General features: G+C 44.5%; 1 protein-coding gene across 11 annotated transcripts in view; it reads right to left on the bottom strand.

Moving 5' to 3' along the window:
* Positions 1-3,821: 3,821 nt before the first annotated feature.
* Positions 3,822-14,599, bottom strand: part of LOC147634464 (protein ZINC INDUCED FACILITATOR-LIKE 1-like) — a 100,062-nt gene continuing 89,284 nt past the window's right edge. For 9 of the 11 annotated variants that reach the window (XR_015266754.1, XR_015266752.1, XM_086803546.1 and 6 more), the window contains 2 exons: positions 4,291-4,334; positions 3,822-4,199 (listed from right to left, as the gene is read on the bottom strand). Coding sequence is in view for 7 of the 11 variants with exons in the window: in XM_086803539.1 (XP_086659665.1) it covers positions 4,042-4,199; positions 4,291-4,334 (202 nt within the window). In the remaining 4 variants the exon portion in view is untranslated. Of the gene's footprint in view, positions 4,200-4,289; positions 4,335-14,599 lie in introns of those variants that run through there. The other 2 variants (XR_015266755.1, XR_015266753.1) reach the window with 2 other exon arrangements.

The following is a 14,599-nucleotide window of genomic DNA, read 5'->3' as shown; positions in this document are numbered from 1 at the left end:
GGGTAAGACCACCATCATCTCTTTTCCCTTCTTGGTTTAGGTACAACACTCCCGGAGTAGCTCTGGGAGCTACACATCTCCGATTGAGGAGCTGTCTTTGCAGGAACGGAGCTACATGGCAAGTATATTGTCCAATTTCCTAATGGGTAAAGGATTTTGGGATTATGTAGAAGGAGATAATGAGGAGCCTCTAGAGTTATCTGAGGAGAATGCCACTCCTGCAGATATAAAGGCATTCAAGGATTGGAATCAAGGTGCAAGAAAAGTCATGTATTGGCTTTCAATTAGTGTCACAGACACTATGATAGGACACATACAGGATGCAAACACTCCAGCAGTTACATGGCAGAATCTGGTTCAGATGTTCCAGACTAACACAAAGGCAAGAAAGTTGTAGTTAACGCAAGAGTTGCATACTGTGGAAAAGAAAAGCATGTCCATCAATGAATATGCCTTAAAGGCAAGAAAGTTGTAGTTAACGCAAGAGTTGCATACTGTGGAAAAGAAAAGCATGTCCATCAATGAATATGCCTTAAAGATCAAGGGCATTGTTGAATCCCTTGGGTCTATCCCTTGGGTCTATCAATGTATCAGTGGAGGATGATGATTGTCTGTCTGAATGGGCTTGGCAAAGAGTAGAAGCCATTCAAGACCTCCATTGTAGTTAGGGAGAATATTTCCAACTTTCGGGACTTGATATCTATGCTCATCATAGAAGAAAAGGCTTTAGGTGAGGATTCTTCTTCACAAAGCAAGAACACATCGGAACAGGCCTTCTACTCTAATTCAAGTAGAGGCAGAGGCAGAGGCAGAGGCAGAGGTGGTCGAGGCCAAGGTGGTGGCCGACAAGGATATCAAAATTTTGGACAACAATAGTCCAATGATTCACAGCAGTAATCATACACAGGTGAAAGAGGCCAGTCTAGAGGCAGGGGGAGCCAAAGAGGCCGAGGTGGTTGGTAAAGAAATCAAAATGCAAATAGCATAGAGTGCTATTACTGTGGCAAACCAAGACACATGGCAAAGGACTGCTACAAAAAAAAGAATGACATTAAAAGTGGGAAGTTGCAGCAAGGCAACTATGCATCATTTGGCAAACATGGAGGTGATGGCAAAAGTGAGCAGCTGTTTGTGATGCAACACATGCTTTGTATGAGTCTGTGAGACAGGTAGAGTCTGAGCTCCAGGCAGACTATCTGATATGGTGACTAGTACCATAGGGGTGAAGCAGGGATGCCCGCTATCGCCCACCCTCTTTGGACTGTACATTGATGTGGTCTCTGATTATGTAGACAGATTGGGAGGCCCAGGGGCATGCCTGGTAGGGGTGTTGATACCCATCTTGTTATATGCTGATAATATTGTTCTAATCTCAGACTCTCCGGAGGGATTACAAAGACACCTCAACGCATTATAGGCTTTTTGTGCGGATAGAGATCTGACAGTGAACCTTGGGAAAACCAAGGTTATGGTGTTTAACACCACACAGGCATGGGTGACGAGATCAAAGCCTCAGTTCACTTTCCGAGGGGAGCCCCAAGGTTATGGTGTTTAACACCACACAGGCATGGGTGACGAGATCAGAGCCTCAGTTCACTTTCCGAGGAAAGCCGGTTGAGTATGTCAGGTCATATGTCTACTTGGGAGTTACTTTCACAGGACCGCGTTTCTCCTCCCTGAAGGAGGCAGCAGCAGCTAGATTAGCTTGAGGGCATGCAGCCTTGGGGTCACTTGAGAGGCAGTGTGCACACATATAGTTTTAGGAGCCATGCACCAAATTGTGGCTATTTGATACACTTGTCACACCGACCCTCCTGTAGGAGCTCCAATTTGGGGGGCCAGCATACATCACAGATCTCAGAGGGGGATGGATGAGGGATGGAGGCAAATGGAGAGACCACTAATTATGATGATTGCCGGATAGTGGCTGCAAGTTACATGCTCCATAATATTTGCATTGAATTTGGAGTTGAGAACTTGCATAGATCCATCGTACTTTTTAGTCTCATTTAGTTGTTCTCTTTGATGAGACACCAACTTCAGATGTGCTCTCAGTTTTGGTCTCATAGGCCATTATGGCCTCTTAGAGACGTTAATATATCATTTCATTTCATTTCATTTCTCTCTGTCTCTCTCAACCTATCTATATGCTTGCAAGGAAATTGAGTAGGCAAGGAGTCGGAGGAGTGGCTCAAGAAGGTTTGATCAAAGAATCTCTCTCTCTCTCTCTCTCTCTCTCTCGTGTCTCGTGTATGCTTCTAAATGCCCGTATTCATGAAGGAGCATGTGAGGAGCCTAAAGCAATTAGGATCACAGAGACTCACTAATTTGAGGATTTTTCTTGTGTGTTTGGTGTGCCTCTAAGAGAGTCTGAGGAAGAAAGAAAGAATGTTTTGTGTGCCTCTAAGAGAGTGTGAGAAAGAAAGAGAGAATCTTTTTGTGCGCCTCCAAGAGAGTCTGAGAAACAAAGAAAGAAAGAAACCAAAGACCCCAAGGGCCTATGGGACCATAAGTAACGCAATGGGTACATACTCAGCCTGGAAGAACTAAAAAGGAAATGAAACAAAAGGAAAAAACACTGGTGTGTATACATTGGTATCCATATAGCAGATGATTCCTCCTTAGCCAGTACCAATCTCAAGGAAAAAAGAGGCTTAAGCCTTTGTGATGGGAACATGTGATGCCAACAAAGAACATCCTGAATCTGTCTCTGTGATGGAGGGTCCTGATGCTCTGGGTTGGGGGCACTCGTAGAATGGACCAAGCTCTCCTGCTCAGAAGTCCTCTGGTGTGCGGAGTTGGAGGCTGGGCATGGGTGGTGGGTTCTGATGTCAGAGCAGAGGCACTGATATGGGTGATGTGGCTGCGTGCACCACAAAGAAATCTATGATGGCTCTTTGGGAGGTATCTTGTCAGGGCTGGGCCTTTCTCTCAGCGTGGAGGATGAGGCCCATTATATGTTGTCCGGCTTACTGCAAGATAAGGGGGAGATTCCGGTCAAATAGCATGTGACGTGGATCCCCCGATCTCTATGAATCCATCCTCCGAGAGTCTCAAGAAGTGATCTATGTAGAACTCACACTTCTTACTAACCTTGGATGGTGACACCCATGTGTAGATCTAACCGGATGAGCAAGTTGATCTCGTATCATGAGGGGTCAAGATAGGAGGAATCTAGGCCATACTTGAAATGGGGGAAGACGGTCTATCTGTATGCCATGTGCATGAAACCACTCAACCACCTCTGAATAATATGCCTGTGTCGGTAATGGTAGTGGCCATGTCAACGAGGAGAGCAATCCTGCTCATCTCACCTGCTCCCTCTCCCTCATGTTATAATGGCAAAGAGGACTCTAGGGCTAGTCGTGGAGGCGATCTATTACTGTCAAGAGTGTATACATGTTGAATGCGAGTGACAGTCGGAAAGAGGGCATCTTTAACCAATCGGGCCACTCCAAAACAAACTCTGCACGAAATGTCATGTGGTACAATAACTCCTGATCATGCATGACAACAAAATCACTTGTAGCCTCTCTATGCTCCTCCACTGATCCTTCCCTAGGCTTGGCTCCAAAAGGCTGCACCATACATAGCTGCTGGTCGTACTGAAGTGTCAAAGAGAGAGAGAGAGAGCTCTTGTTTTCAAATGAGAAGGGATGGATGTATCAAAATAAAGGCCTATAAGGGTGAGGTGATATACGAGACCATTCCAAGGGCATGTTCTCTTCTCTGGTGACAAGCCTTACTCTTGGATTGGTTTCTCAATGCAATAAGAAATATTTCAAGTTAAATCTATCATGGGTAATATGGATGAGGCTCTCTTTGAAAAAATCTCCCACGATCAATTTGTATAGAGATCATCATCTGACTTGTCATGCTATCGTTTCTAAACATCAAACTTTACAATGAATGCTTTTGGGCTATGTCATCTCTGCATGCAATCTTTTAGTTCCATGGCATACCATGGCGTTTCATACTAGTATACATATATGAGAAGGTTTTTGACTCCAAGGACCAAAATGATTGAAACTTCAAAGCTTTTCAAATATGAAAGGACGCTTGACGTTGCAAAGTTAAGCTTTGAACTCCAAAAGTTTCTGGTTTTGGGTAATCCAGAGACCGTGGCAAAATTGGCTCAAAACTAACAATAATGGTGAAGAAGCAGAAGAGAGCAAGGATGGAAAACACCATCCAAGTGCCTGCCAAATCCATGAAGATACTCTATTGTTAAGGCAGGCTTCCTTACCTTAAACATACCCTTTATCAAAAGTACACAGCATTTTATTGTACCTGGAAGGAATGAAGCATCTAGCCGTGTCTCTGCCCATGAAAGCCTGCATGCAATAACACAACATAATCAAATTGAGCTTATAAAAAATAAGTGTACATTGCATGGATAAGGCGAACACAATATGGAAGGCATGGTTCCTGCAAGCCTGTATCCTGGGCTGAAAGGAAGTTTCTCATGATTCCGCCGTAAACAAGAAAAGGTATGGTGCTCATGGCAAATTGAGCGGGAGACCAAGAAGTGCTCTCCACACCCCCTAAATAGGGACTAGGCTGTAAGCAGCAGAGTAGAGAGCTGAGACTCCTTGTACCTAGGCTGCTGAAAAATCCATACCAATCATCGGAAGCCAAGAAGCGACAATGTAAGGTCCTGCTCCCAGAACTCTGCTGTGCCAAGCCGCTTAAAAAGTGAAGATGTTATCCGCCAAGCTCCTATATTGGATAAATCCTGTCTAGATGGCATAGATAATCTCAGTTTCGTATGGTCAAGTGGATGAGACCCGCTCTTGTAGAGTCTTTAGTGTGCATAATCATATTGAAGGAATGAAGGATGATTATAAGTCCATGATCCAAGAGATCCTAGATCTTGGTAGCCCACCATTGCTGGGTTTTTCCCACAGGGAAGAGCATGAAGAGCTTTGGCAAGCTCCTTGACAGTAAAGGGCCAGTCGAGGTGAGCTTGACAGGACTGGTGGACCACCTCAGAGGTGTGGTGCCAAAGCTGGTCCCGGTGAAGGGAATCTGTATTGGCTGAAAGGATGGAGTGGTAGACCGTACAAGTCAGTAGGTTGGGGGAGTGGCTGCACTCGTGAGATCTTGAGAAGAGAAGGCTCCATAGAGTGAGTTCCATGGGTCCTGTCCTTGGATGGTGAAGAGGAGCAAACGATGGCTGACATAGTACTACCCACCCACACAACACCAAGCATGACTTGGGGGAGTCCCTAAACCCAAAACCGACCTGTGCCACCCAGGTGGTCACTGCCTCGGCGGACACTGTTCCCATGGTTATGGTGCTTGCTTGTGACGGTGAGCTTTGAGGACTTTGTGCTGCATACGGGACCTAACGGTCCATAGAAGCAACATATGGAGATTGCAAGTAGGCCTGACCTGTGCCGCCCAGGTGTTCACTGCCTCGGCGGACACTGTTCCCATGGTAATGGTGCTTGCTTGTGACAGTGAGCTTTGAGGACTTTGTGCTGCATCCGGGACCTATCGGTCTATTGAAGCAACATATGGAGATTGCAAGTAGGCCTGACCAATGCCAGGTCTGTCACCAGCAGGAGCACTTTGCTAGGGATTGCCCTATCGCTAGGGGTTGGAGGAGATGGCACAAACGCGCCTCTTAGGCAACACAGCCTAAGGCTGTCTTGGCCAGCGTTCTGCCAGGAGTGGCAAGTCATCTCTCATGGCTGGCCCTCGTGATGAAGTTGCTGAGTCATCTTCATAGAAGGATGATGCCTCAGGCCAGAATAACCTTGTTGAGCCCTTCCTGTTGGGGTTGGACAGTACGCAGGATGTACATGGCATGGGCGATCATGAGGATGCACACCAGGACATGCCACCCTCTCATGAGGCTTTGTAGGATGTCCAACATGATGTATCTGATCATGATGCCTTGCAAGGCGCTCATGGTTGCACACGTATGCAGAGACTGTGCAGAGTGACTTCCTTCAGCACTATGAGAGGCAGGCACAGACACCGGCGGCTAAGCATTTACTTCGTTCTGGGGTCAAAACCACATCTTTACCATTAGGATTGTCTTATGAAATGTGCAGGGCATCGGAGGGCTTCCCAACCGCAATAGGAAGCACCTCGTGAAGGATCAGCTCACTACAAAACATGTGAGAGTTCTTGTTCCTTTAATCACTTATGCTGCTAAATTTTAGCATTGGTAGGAGGGAAAAAGTGACCCCAACCAGACTCCAGGAGGGAGGCGAGGGTTTGAGGAGGATGGCACCATAGCCAAAACCGAATCTATGCTGATGCTTGTGTCTTGCTGTAGTATCTGTACATCACCATGCACCATTTTCCTTTTTCTTCTTGTTTAAATAAGGGTTGTTCTTCAATCTTGATGCCAAGAGAGCATTAATGGGGACAAATCCATTTGATTTTCGGACCTTGGACACTAAGAGTCAGTCTAGACTCTAGAGAGGCTTTACTTGGATTTCTATGGGTACCAGACATCACTCATGTGTGCAGCAGTTTGTGCTAACACGAGCCTTGGCTCTTTTTCTGTTTCTATTATACTTATAGAAGCCTTTTTGTGGAAAAAAAATCCTTTACTAAAGTTTGGCTAGACTTGACTTGACATAGAGTGGTGGTTATAAATCATAGGTCTCCTTACTTCAACTTGGTGCATGGCTTCTTAGGGTCATGTGTAGGGTCACCTTTGGAGACTTGCAGGCTCAATGGTACTTTGATTCTTGGGCACTTGTTTCTTGGGAAACTCCCAAAGCATGAGGATGGGGAATATGCCTTCTTCTCTTACTGAGAGTCTTATTCACCTTATCCCAAAAGGTGGTGATAAGACGAATATTGGTCAATGGAGGCCTATCACATTACTTGGGACTGCCCAAAATACTCGCCAACGCAGTAAGCATGAAGTTGCAGCTAGTATTGTAGGATGTGATTCAGAACAGGCTCCTTGAAGGAAGAAGCATCTTTGATAATATCTTCTCTTTTTGGGAGGCACTTGAATGGGCTAAGGAAAGAAACCAGCCCCTAGCCATCTTATTGCTGGACTTTGAGAAGGCATATGATAGAGTTGGTTGTGATGTCCTTAAGGAATCCTTAGATGGAAGGGATTGGATCAGAGGTGTTTCATGTTTGTATCGGGACACTCACAGTAGTGTGCTTGCATATGAGAAGGCATATGATAGAGTTGATTGGGATTTCCTTGAAGGAATCCTTACATGCATGTGATTTCTCAGGATTGGATCAGAGTTGTTTCATGGTTGTATCGCGACACTCACTTTAATGTGCTTGCATATGGTGGTAGAGGTGATCTCTCGTCCAAGAGGGATGCCCCTTAGGCCCCGTGTTATTTGTTATTGTTGCCAAGGCTACGAGCATGTTTCTTCGCTCCACTGCTGGAGTTTTTGGTTTGAGTTTTCCTTTGCGCAAGTAGGATGAGCTTTTGGACTCTGAGATTGTTGATGATACTTCTATGTTCCTTGAGGCCTCACACATATGTTTATGTTTCTTTCGGATTGCATTGGAGGAGTTTTGCCTAGCTGTAGGGGCTCTCATTAATTGGCATAAGTTTGTTGGCTTGTGTCTTGCAAAGAGTCAATTGTGATCTTAGCACACTTAGAAATCTTATCTTATGTCTTGAGTCAAAGCTACTATTGGGGGAGGAATTTATTCGTGCTATGTTTATGTTCCTTTCGATTCATGATACGTAGAATGGGTTCCTTCAAGGAAGAAGCATCTTTGATAGCATCTTCTCATTTTGGGAGGCGGTTGAATGGGCTAATGACAGCCCCTAGCCATCTTATTGCTAGATTTTGAGAAGGCATACGATAGAGTTGATTGGGATTTCCTTGAAGGAAGTGTTAGATGTACGGGATTTTCTGAGAATTGGAGTAGAGGTGTCTCATGCTTGTATCGGGATGCTCACAGTAGTGTTCTTGCATGTGGTGGTAGAGGTGATTGCTTCCAAATCTCTTGCACTGTACGACGGGGATGCCCCTTAGCCCCCTGTTATATCTCATTGTTGCCGAGGCTATGAGCATTTTTCTTCGCTCCACTGCTGGAGTTTTTGGTTTGAGTCTGCCCTTGCGCAGTGAGGATGAGGTTTTGGACTATGAGCTTGCTGATGATAATGCTTTGTTCCTCAAGGCCTCACACATATGTTTATATTTCTTTTGGATTGCTTTGGAGGAGTTTTTCTTGGCTGCAGGGCTCTCATTAATTGGCATAAGTCAGTTGGTTTTTGGATTAGTGACTCCCAAAGAGTCAATTGGGGTGCAGTGCTCAGGTTTACTTGGATTGACAGAGGTTGTACAGCCAGATATTTGGGGTGTCAAGCTTGGGTTGATATTTCGCCTGCACAACAGTTTGCACTAGTACTTATGAGCATTAGGGAGAAACTTCTTCATCGGAGTTCTAGGAGATTGGGTCTAGCCTTTAGAGATTTGGTGGTTAACCAAGTACTTGTGTCAGTTTGTTTCATTGCCTCTTGTTGTTACTTCTCTCTTGGATGCATTGGCCAGCTCTGTGAAGATTGGTCCGTAACTTTCTTTGATCAGGCTTGGATGGTTCACTAGACACCCAGGCTAGAGTGGCTTGGGAAAGTGTTACACCCCAGACACGAAGTGGGGCTATTGTAGATCCGGATATTCAGTGCGGGGCATTGCTTTGCAAGCTAGCGGTCATCGGAGACTTGTATCTACCCAAAACATCAGAGGGAGTCTTCGACAGATCGATCAAATTGATGCAACTATACCTAATGAGTGGATTAATGGCACATTTCATGATCAACATCATCCTAGGTGGATGGGAGTTTTCTATAGGACAGGAGTGCCATTATAGGTCTTAGCCTTGTTAGATCAGGATGAGGAGGGAGATCGTATTTTCTATTCTATCCAGCGAGGATGGAGATTGTGAAATGTGACACGCTGGAGATTGTTGAAATGTTTTTTATTCTATCCAGCCAAGATTGAGATTGTTGAAATGCGACACGTTGAAGATTATTCTTGGCACTGCCCTTCATCAAGTGAGTAGTTAGCCACTCAGGAAAGCAGTGGCATGTTGATCCTTTGGTTGATATTGTGACCCATGGGTTTTGGTGCTTATGGTTGTATGGTGGGTGTCCTATCAGATATCTTCTATGGGATCTTGGTCGGTGGGAGTGGATTGATGTAGTCAATTTTATGAAGAGCAAACCTTTTTTCAGCTACATTGTTTGTAATGCTAGGCTCCCCCTACTGGGGCAAATTTAGAGGACAACTACTTTCAAGCCGCACTTGGAAAGCTATAACATCACCCCATTGATTCAAAAGAGATTTTGGCATTCATACAATAGGAACCAGATCTCACACTTCTTTTGGTTATTCTTAAATGGTGGCCTTCCCACTCGAGGGCTAGTTTTGGAGTAGACCCCACCTGCCCCAGATGCCAAGTAGTGTCTAAGACAGGGCAACATTGTATTTGGGAGTGTAGAGCTGCTCAGAGGATTCGCACTTCTATAGCTCAGCTCATGCAGATTGTAGAGAGAGACCATTTATGTTACTTGGGGCTCTATTTCTTGGCTGAGTGCTCACTCAGTCTGGTCCACAAATAGTTTTCGAGGGTAGGGATTAGGACATTGCCATAACGATATGTAGAGGTGTGGCCCAACACTGCATGCTAGAGGATATTCCTCATACCTAGTATAGATCACCTCTGTAGAGGATTGATATGACTTGGGAGCTCATTGCCAATATCACAGCTTGGCAGATTTGGAATGTGAAATGCAGAGAGGCTATTGAGGGCACTTAGGTATACAACAGCTAGGGCATTTTTTCCCCCAAAAAAGAGACTTCTATTAAGTATGAAAAAAATTTACAAAAGAGAGATTTCAGACCAAGCAAGGGGGAAATCTCAACCAATTGGGTGCCTTGTGTTACCAGCAAGGCCCTATATGAGATGAGTAAAAGCAAATGCCATGATCCCATTCTCTCATAAATTGGCCATGTTTTCTCTCTATAGCCCTCAAAGATTCGCGAATCCTTGCCCAAGTGGCCATGAACATGTGGATAATATCACACCAAATCGGCCAATGAGGTGATGGCTCAAGTGGTGAAGGTGTTTGCCTAGGACCAAGAGGTCTTGGGTTCAAAACCCCCCTTGGTGCTTCCTCGGAGGCATCGCCTATGGGTGGATAAATAAGCACCTACGGGCAGCTGTGTACGGGCGGTAAAATTTGGTAACTATAAGAGGATCTTGGGCCAAAGGCCAGTTGAAAATATATATATATATATATATATATATATATATATATATATATATATCACACCAAATCCTACAAATGCACTGGGTATCATAAACTGGATGGACTTACCACTATATGTGCTTCCTTTCTTGCTTGGATCTCTTGTTGACAACCTGCCAACTAGCTCTCCCACTGCTGGATAATCTCCTAGTGTGCATGTAGTTCGAAGTTTTCTTTCGCTTATGCTCTTATTACAGGAAGTTCATCAAGTGATTTGCCGTGGTAGCAAGTCTACTACATGATTTGACAAAGAAAGCCGTGGGATTTCGGTGGGCCAAAGCTGAAAAAGAATCCTTTGAAGCACTAAAGTCTTATGCTAGCAAAGGACTAGTATTGATTATTCCAAATTTATCAAAACCATTTATGGTAGAGTGTGATGCCTCAGGAGATTGCATTGGAGCAGTCTTGAACCAAGAAGGCCATGCCGAGAGTAGAAGACTTCAAGGAGCTGAAAAGACCGCACCCTTTTACGAGAAAGAATTGATGGCTATCATTCATGCTTTAAAGATTTGGAAGCACTATCTTATGGGTGTTGAGTTTGTTATCAAGACGGATCATCAAAGTTTAGGTCTTTATGTCTCAACCTAAGATGGGCTAGTTATTTGGCTCAATTTCATTTTCAGATTATGCATACCCATGGTAAAGACAACAAAGTAGCATATGCTCTATCTCGAAGACCCTTGAGCCGTGAGGTTTCTATGGGTTACCATATGGATTTCACTTTGATGAAGGATCCTTATGCCACCAAAGAGGATTTCAAAGATGTTTTGGAATAGATTGCAGAATCGAGATTTGGTGACTTTTTATGTCATCAAGTAAGGTTTTCTTATGATACAAACTTAGGTCGTGTGTAACACAAGGAATTGAGGCCAAAGGAATTGAAGAGTGCCATGCTCCTCCCTACATGGGGCATAGAGACACCTTGACTACACTTCAAGCTTTGGAGAGCTATTTCTATCGGCCTACTATGAGGAAGAACATTTAACTTTATGATTCGAGAATGTTTGGTTTGTTAGAAGATCAAGTTTGATCGACAAACACCAGCAGGATTATTGCACCCATTGAATGATCTATGGGAGAATATTGCTATGGATTTTATCTTTGGAATTGCCAAACTCAAGGAATGATGATATATGGACCTTTCAAGATACCAAGAAGATCAACTATGTATGTCATTGGTTGGACCTTTCAAATCATTGGAAGATATATAATGTTCTCCATGTAGTTTATTGAAACCATGTACAGGTTACCTCCAGAGGAACTTGTTTTGAAGGATCCACCAGAGCTGGAAGAGCTAGAACAAATTGTGTTCCATTCTATGAGAAAAAGAGGAAGGACACTGGTCAGAAGTTCCTCTTGGAATTCGAGAGTTGTTTACCATTGGACACGAAATGGATGCCACAGGAGTGAGTACTTCTAGGACTATCCAGATATACTTCAAGCTTATGAGGAAGCGGTTGGTCCATATATATTTGAAGTACAGACATATAGACGTCTTGCAATCGAGACAGATTCAAGAGGGAGGGATCATACCTCTAGCCCTCTTCATTGTATATATATTGGACTAGAATTGATCATTATTCTGCTTATAATGGTTACTTGGATATGCTCTAGTTGGATGGCAATGATGCCAGATAGCCCAAGAAACAAGATTTATATATGGGTGGCAACGATGCCAGATGACCCATTGAACGGCAACGATGCCAGAACGAGATTTGTATATGGGTGGCAACGATGCCAGATGACCCATTGGACAGCAACGATGCCAGAACGAGATTTGTATATGGGAGGTAATGATGCCAGATAACCCATTGGACGGCAACGATGCTAGATATCTTGGATTTCATAGTTGGGCGGTCATTGTGACTAGATGACTGTATTGGATTTCGCAATCGGGCGGTCATTGTAACCAGATGGCCTAGATGACTATTGGATTTCGCACCCGAGCGGTCATTGCGACCAGATGGCCTAGATGACTGTATTGGATTTCGTAGTCAAGCGGTCATTGTGACCATATGACTGTATTGGAACTCATAGTCGGGCGGTCAATGCGACTAGATGGCCCATATGACTATGGAAGAACTCTCGGGCGTTCCTAGTGACCAGACGGCCTTGAGGATAGTCTGAGCAGTTTCCTTGGGAACCAGATGGCTCAGCACGGTTTCGATAAAACCAGAGAGGACAATCCATGAATAGGAGGATCATTACTTGTGCATTGCATACTGATGTATGTTTGAATTTCTTTGAATTTGTATGCTCTTTTTTTATGTGTGGACGATGCTTGGATTTATGGCATGTGATAGTCTCCCAGGCTCCAGACTACCTGGCCAGTATCTGGAATACCCAATAGACGCGAATGATGCATACTTGTTTGCTGACTAGCTTGTTCTACCAAGGACATATGGATGTACTTGGAAGATATGGACATGCTTGGAACACTTGTGGTCCGCAGTTGAGGATAACTACGATATACGAGAGAGAGAATGTAACTATTTGGTCCTCCTAGCTCTATTTCACATGATGAAATCCATGCCCGAACACCAAACAGGTGGAAGAAGACATGGGAACAGGGTCCATAAAGAAAAAGCACCATTCTTGGTCAAAAAGCAAGAAAAAGCAAAAAGTCATAGGGTTGACCATGAGCCAAGGGCACCATTGAAAAGAGGAGACTAAGCCGGACCAAAAAGCTAAAAGGCGCTTTCTCAAAAAGTAGCTCTAAGGCCAAAAAGCAAGGCCTTAAAGCCAGAAAAGCAAAGCACCGAAAGTTGAGTAATATTTTATTAATAAAAGTAAAGAGTAAAAGCAAAGGCAAAAAGGAAAAAGAAAAGCATAAAAAGGCAAAGCAAAAGCATGATGGAGTTTTGGCAAAAAGCAAGGTCCTCCCCAAGTATAAAAGAAGCTAGAGCCCTCTTGTTTTGGGTATCAAGCTTGTGGAGAGCAAGGAGACCCTCATCTTCATCCACTCACCGCCGCCACTCAACCCAGCCGCCGCCCAGCTCAGCCACTTCAGAGCCACCGCCACTGCTCAGCCCAACCCGAGCTCAGTCACCCCAGAGCTGCCGCTGCTCTGCGGCCGCCTAGCCACCCATCTTTGGAAGCTTGGACATATAACTTGGGCATGGAGCTTGGACACGAACATGGAACTTGGACATAGAGGTTGGACATGAACATGGAACTTGGACATAGAGCATGAACATGGAACTTGGACATAGAGCTTGGACATGGAACACAGAGCTTAGACATGGAGCTTGGATTTTGGATTTGGATTTGGATTTGGATCTGGATCTCGACTTGGACTTGGATTTGGACTTGGACTTGGACTTGGATCTGGACTTGGACTTGGACTCGGACTTGGATTTGGATTCATTGGATTTGGATTTGGTACTAGCCCGGTGAGAGATACTCGTGGGTCATCCCCATGGTGTGCTCAGCATCAGAGATCTCGTGTCTCACTTGGATATCCTACATTAGCATATCTGTTTGTTTTGTATTCATTGATTGTATTGATCCTGGCCAACGTGCCCATGGATTGTTCCTGAGTAAATTCCTAAAAGGGGGCAGGACGTGTTCCCAACTCAATGTGGTGTACTGTGCAAGATCCCTATTCTCTTCTCTCTCTCCCCTCTATTTATATATTTATCTCTTGGACACATGGTTGAGTCTGCCACTGCACGCCCCACCAGGCTTACACACAAAGTCTCACACCGCCTTCTCTATCCTGAGTTTCATGAGTCTTTAGCAATCCACTATCACTTCAAACTTTAAGAGTAGAAAGAGAGAGAGAGAGAGAGATCCGTTCATAGTATTGGGTCCCAGTTATCCACTGAAGGGTCCCTTCCTATTGCTAGGAATATTTCCTTTATTTCTTTGAAGAGAATGACTACAAGATTAACTTTGAGAGTGTAGATGACCCAAACACAAGACCTTCGGAAGACCAAGAGTAGGGCTGACTGTACACTACTGTAGAAGCACCAATGATGACCAATCTCGATGCTAATGCATTCTTCCAAGGGGATGTAGGAGGACTGCAATCTGTGGCTGAGAGAAGGGCTGAATTGGGGACTGTTTCTATGGCTGTGAGGGACTGAATATGCATGCGATGGATGGCTGTATATGCAGGCTGTCAATGAAGCATTTTCCGCAAGAGAAGGAATGGGGGTAGAAGCTGCATTTTCTGCAAGAGATGAGCAGAGAATGGATGCGCTTCAGCCTTGATGATGATTGCTTGATTATGATTCCTTGATTACTGAATGAATAAGGGATAGGTATTTATATGCATGAGAAGGGCCAGTCGGCAGCTTTATGACCAGTTGGCAGCATTAAAGCATTATAATCAGC

The sequence above is a fragment of the Cibotium barometz genome, chromosome 10, assembly GCF_041138505.1.
Source record: "Cibotium barometz isolate CiBa-2024 chromosome 10, ASM4113850v1, whole genome shotgun sequence".
Classification (NCBI taxonomy): Eukaryota; Viridiplantae; Streptophyta; class Polypodiopsida; order Cyatheales; family Cibotiaceae; genus Cibotium; species Cibotium barometz.
This window is presented reverse-complemented; position numbering and strand designations above follow the sequence as displayed.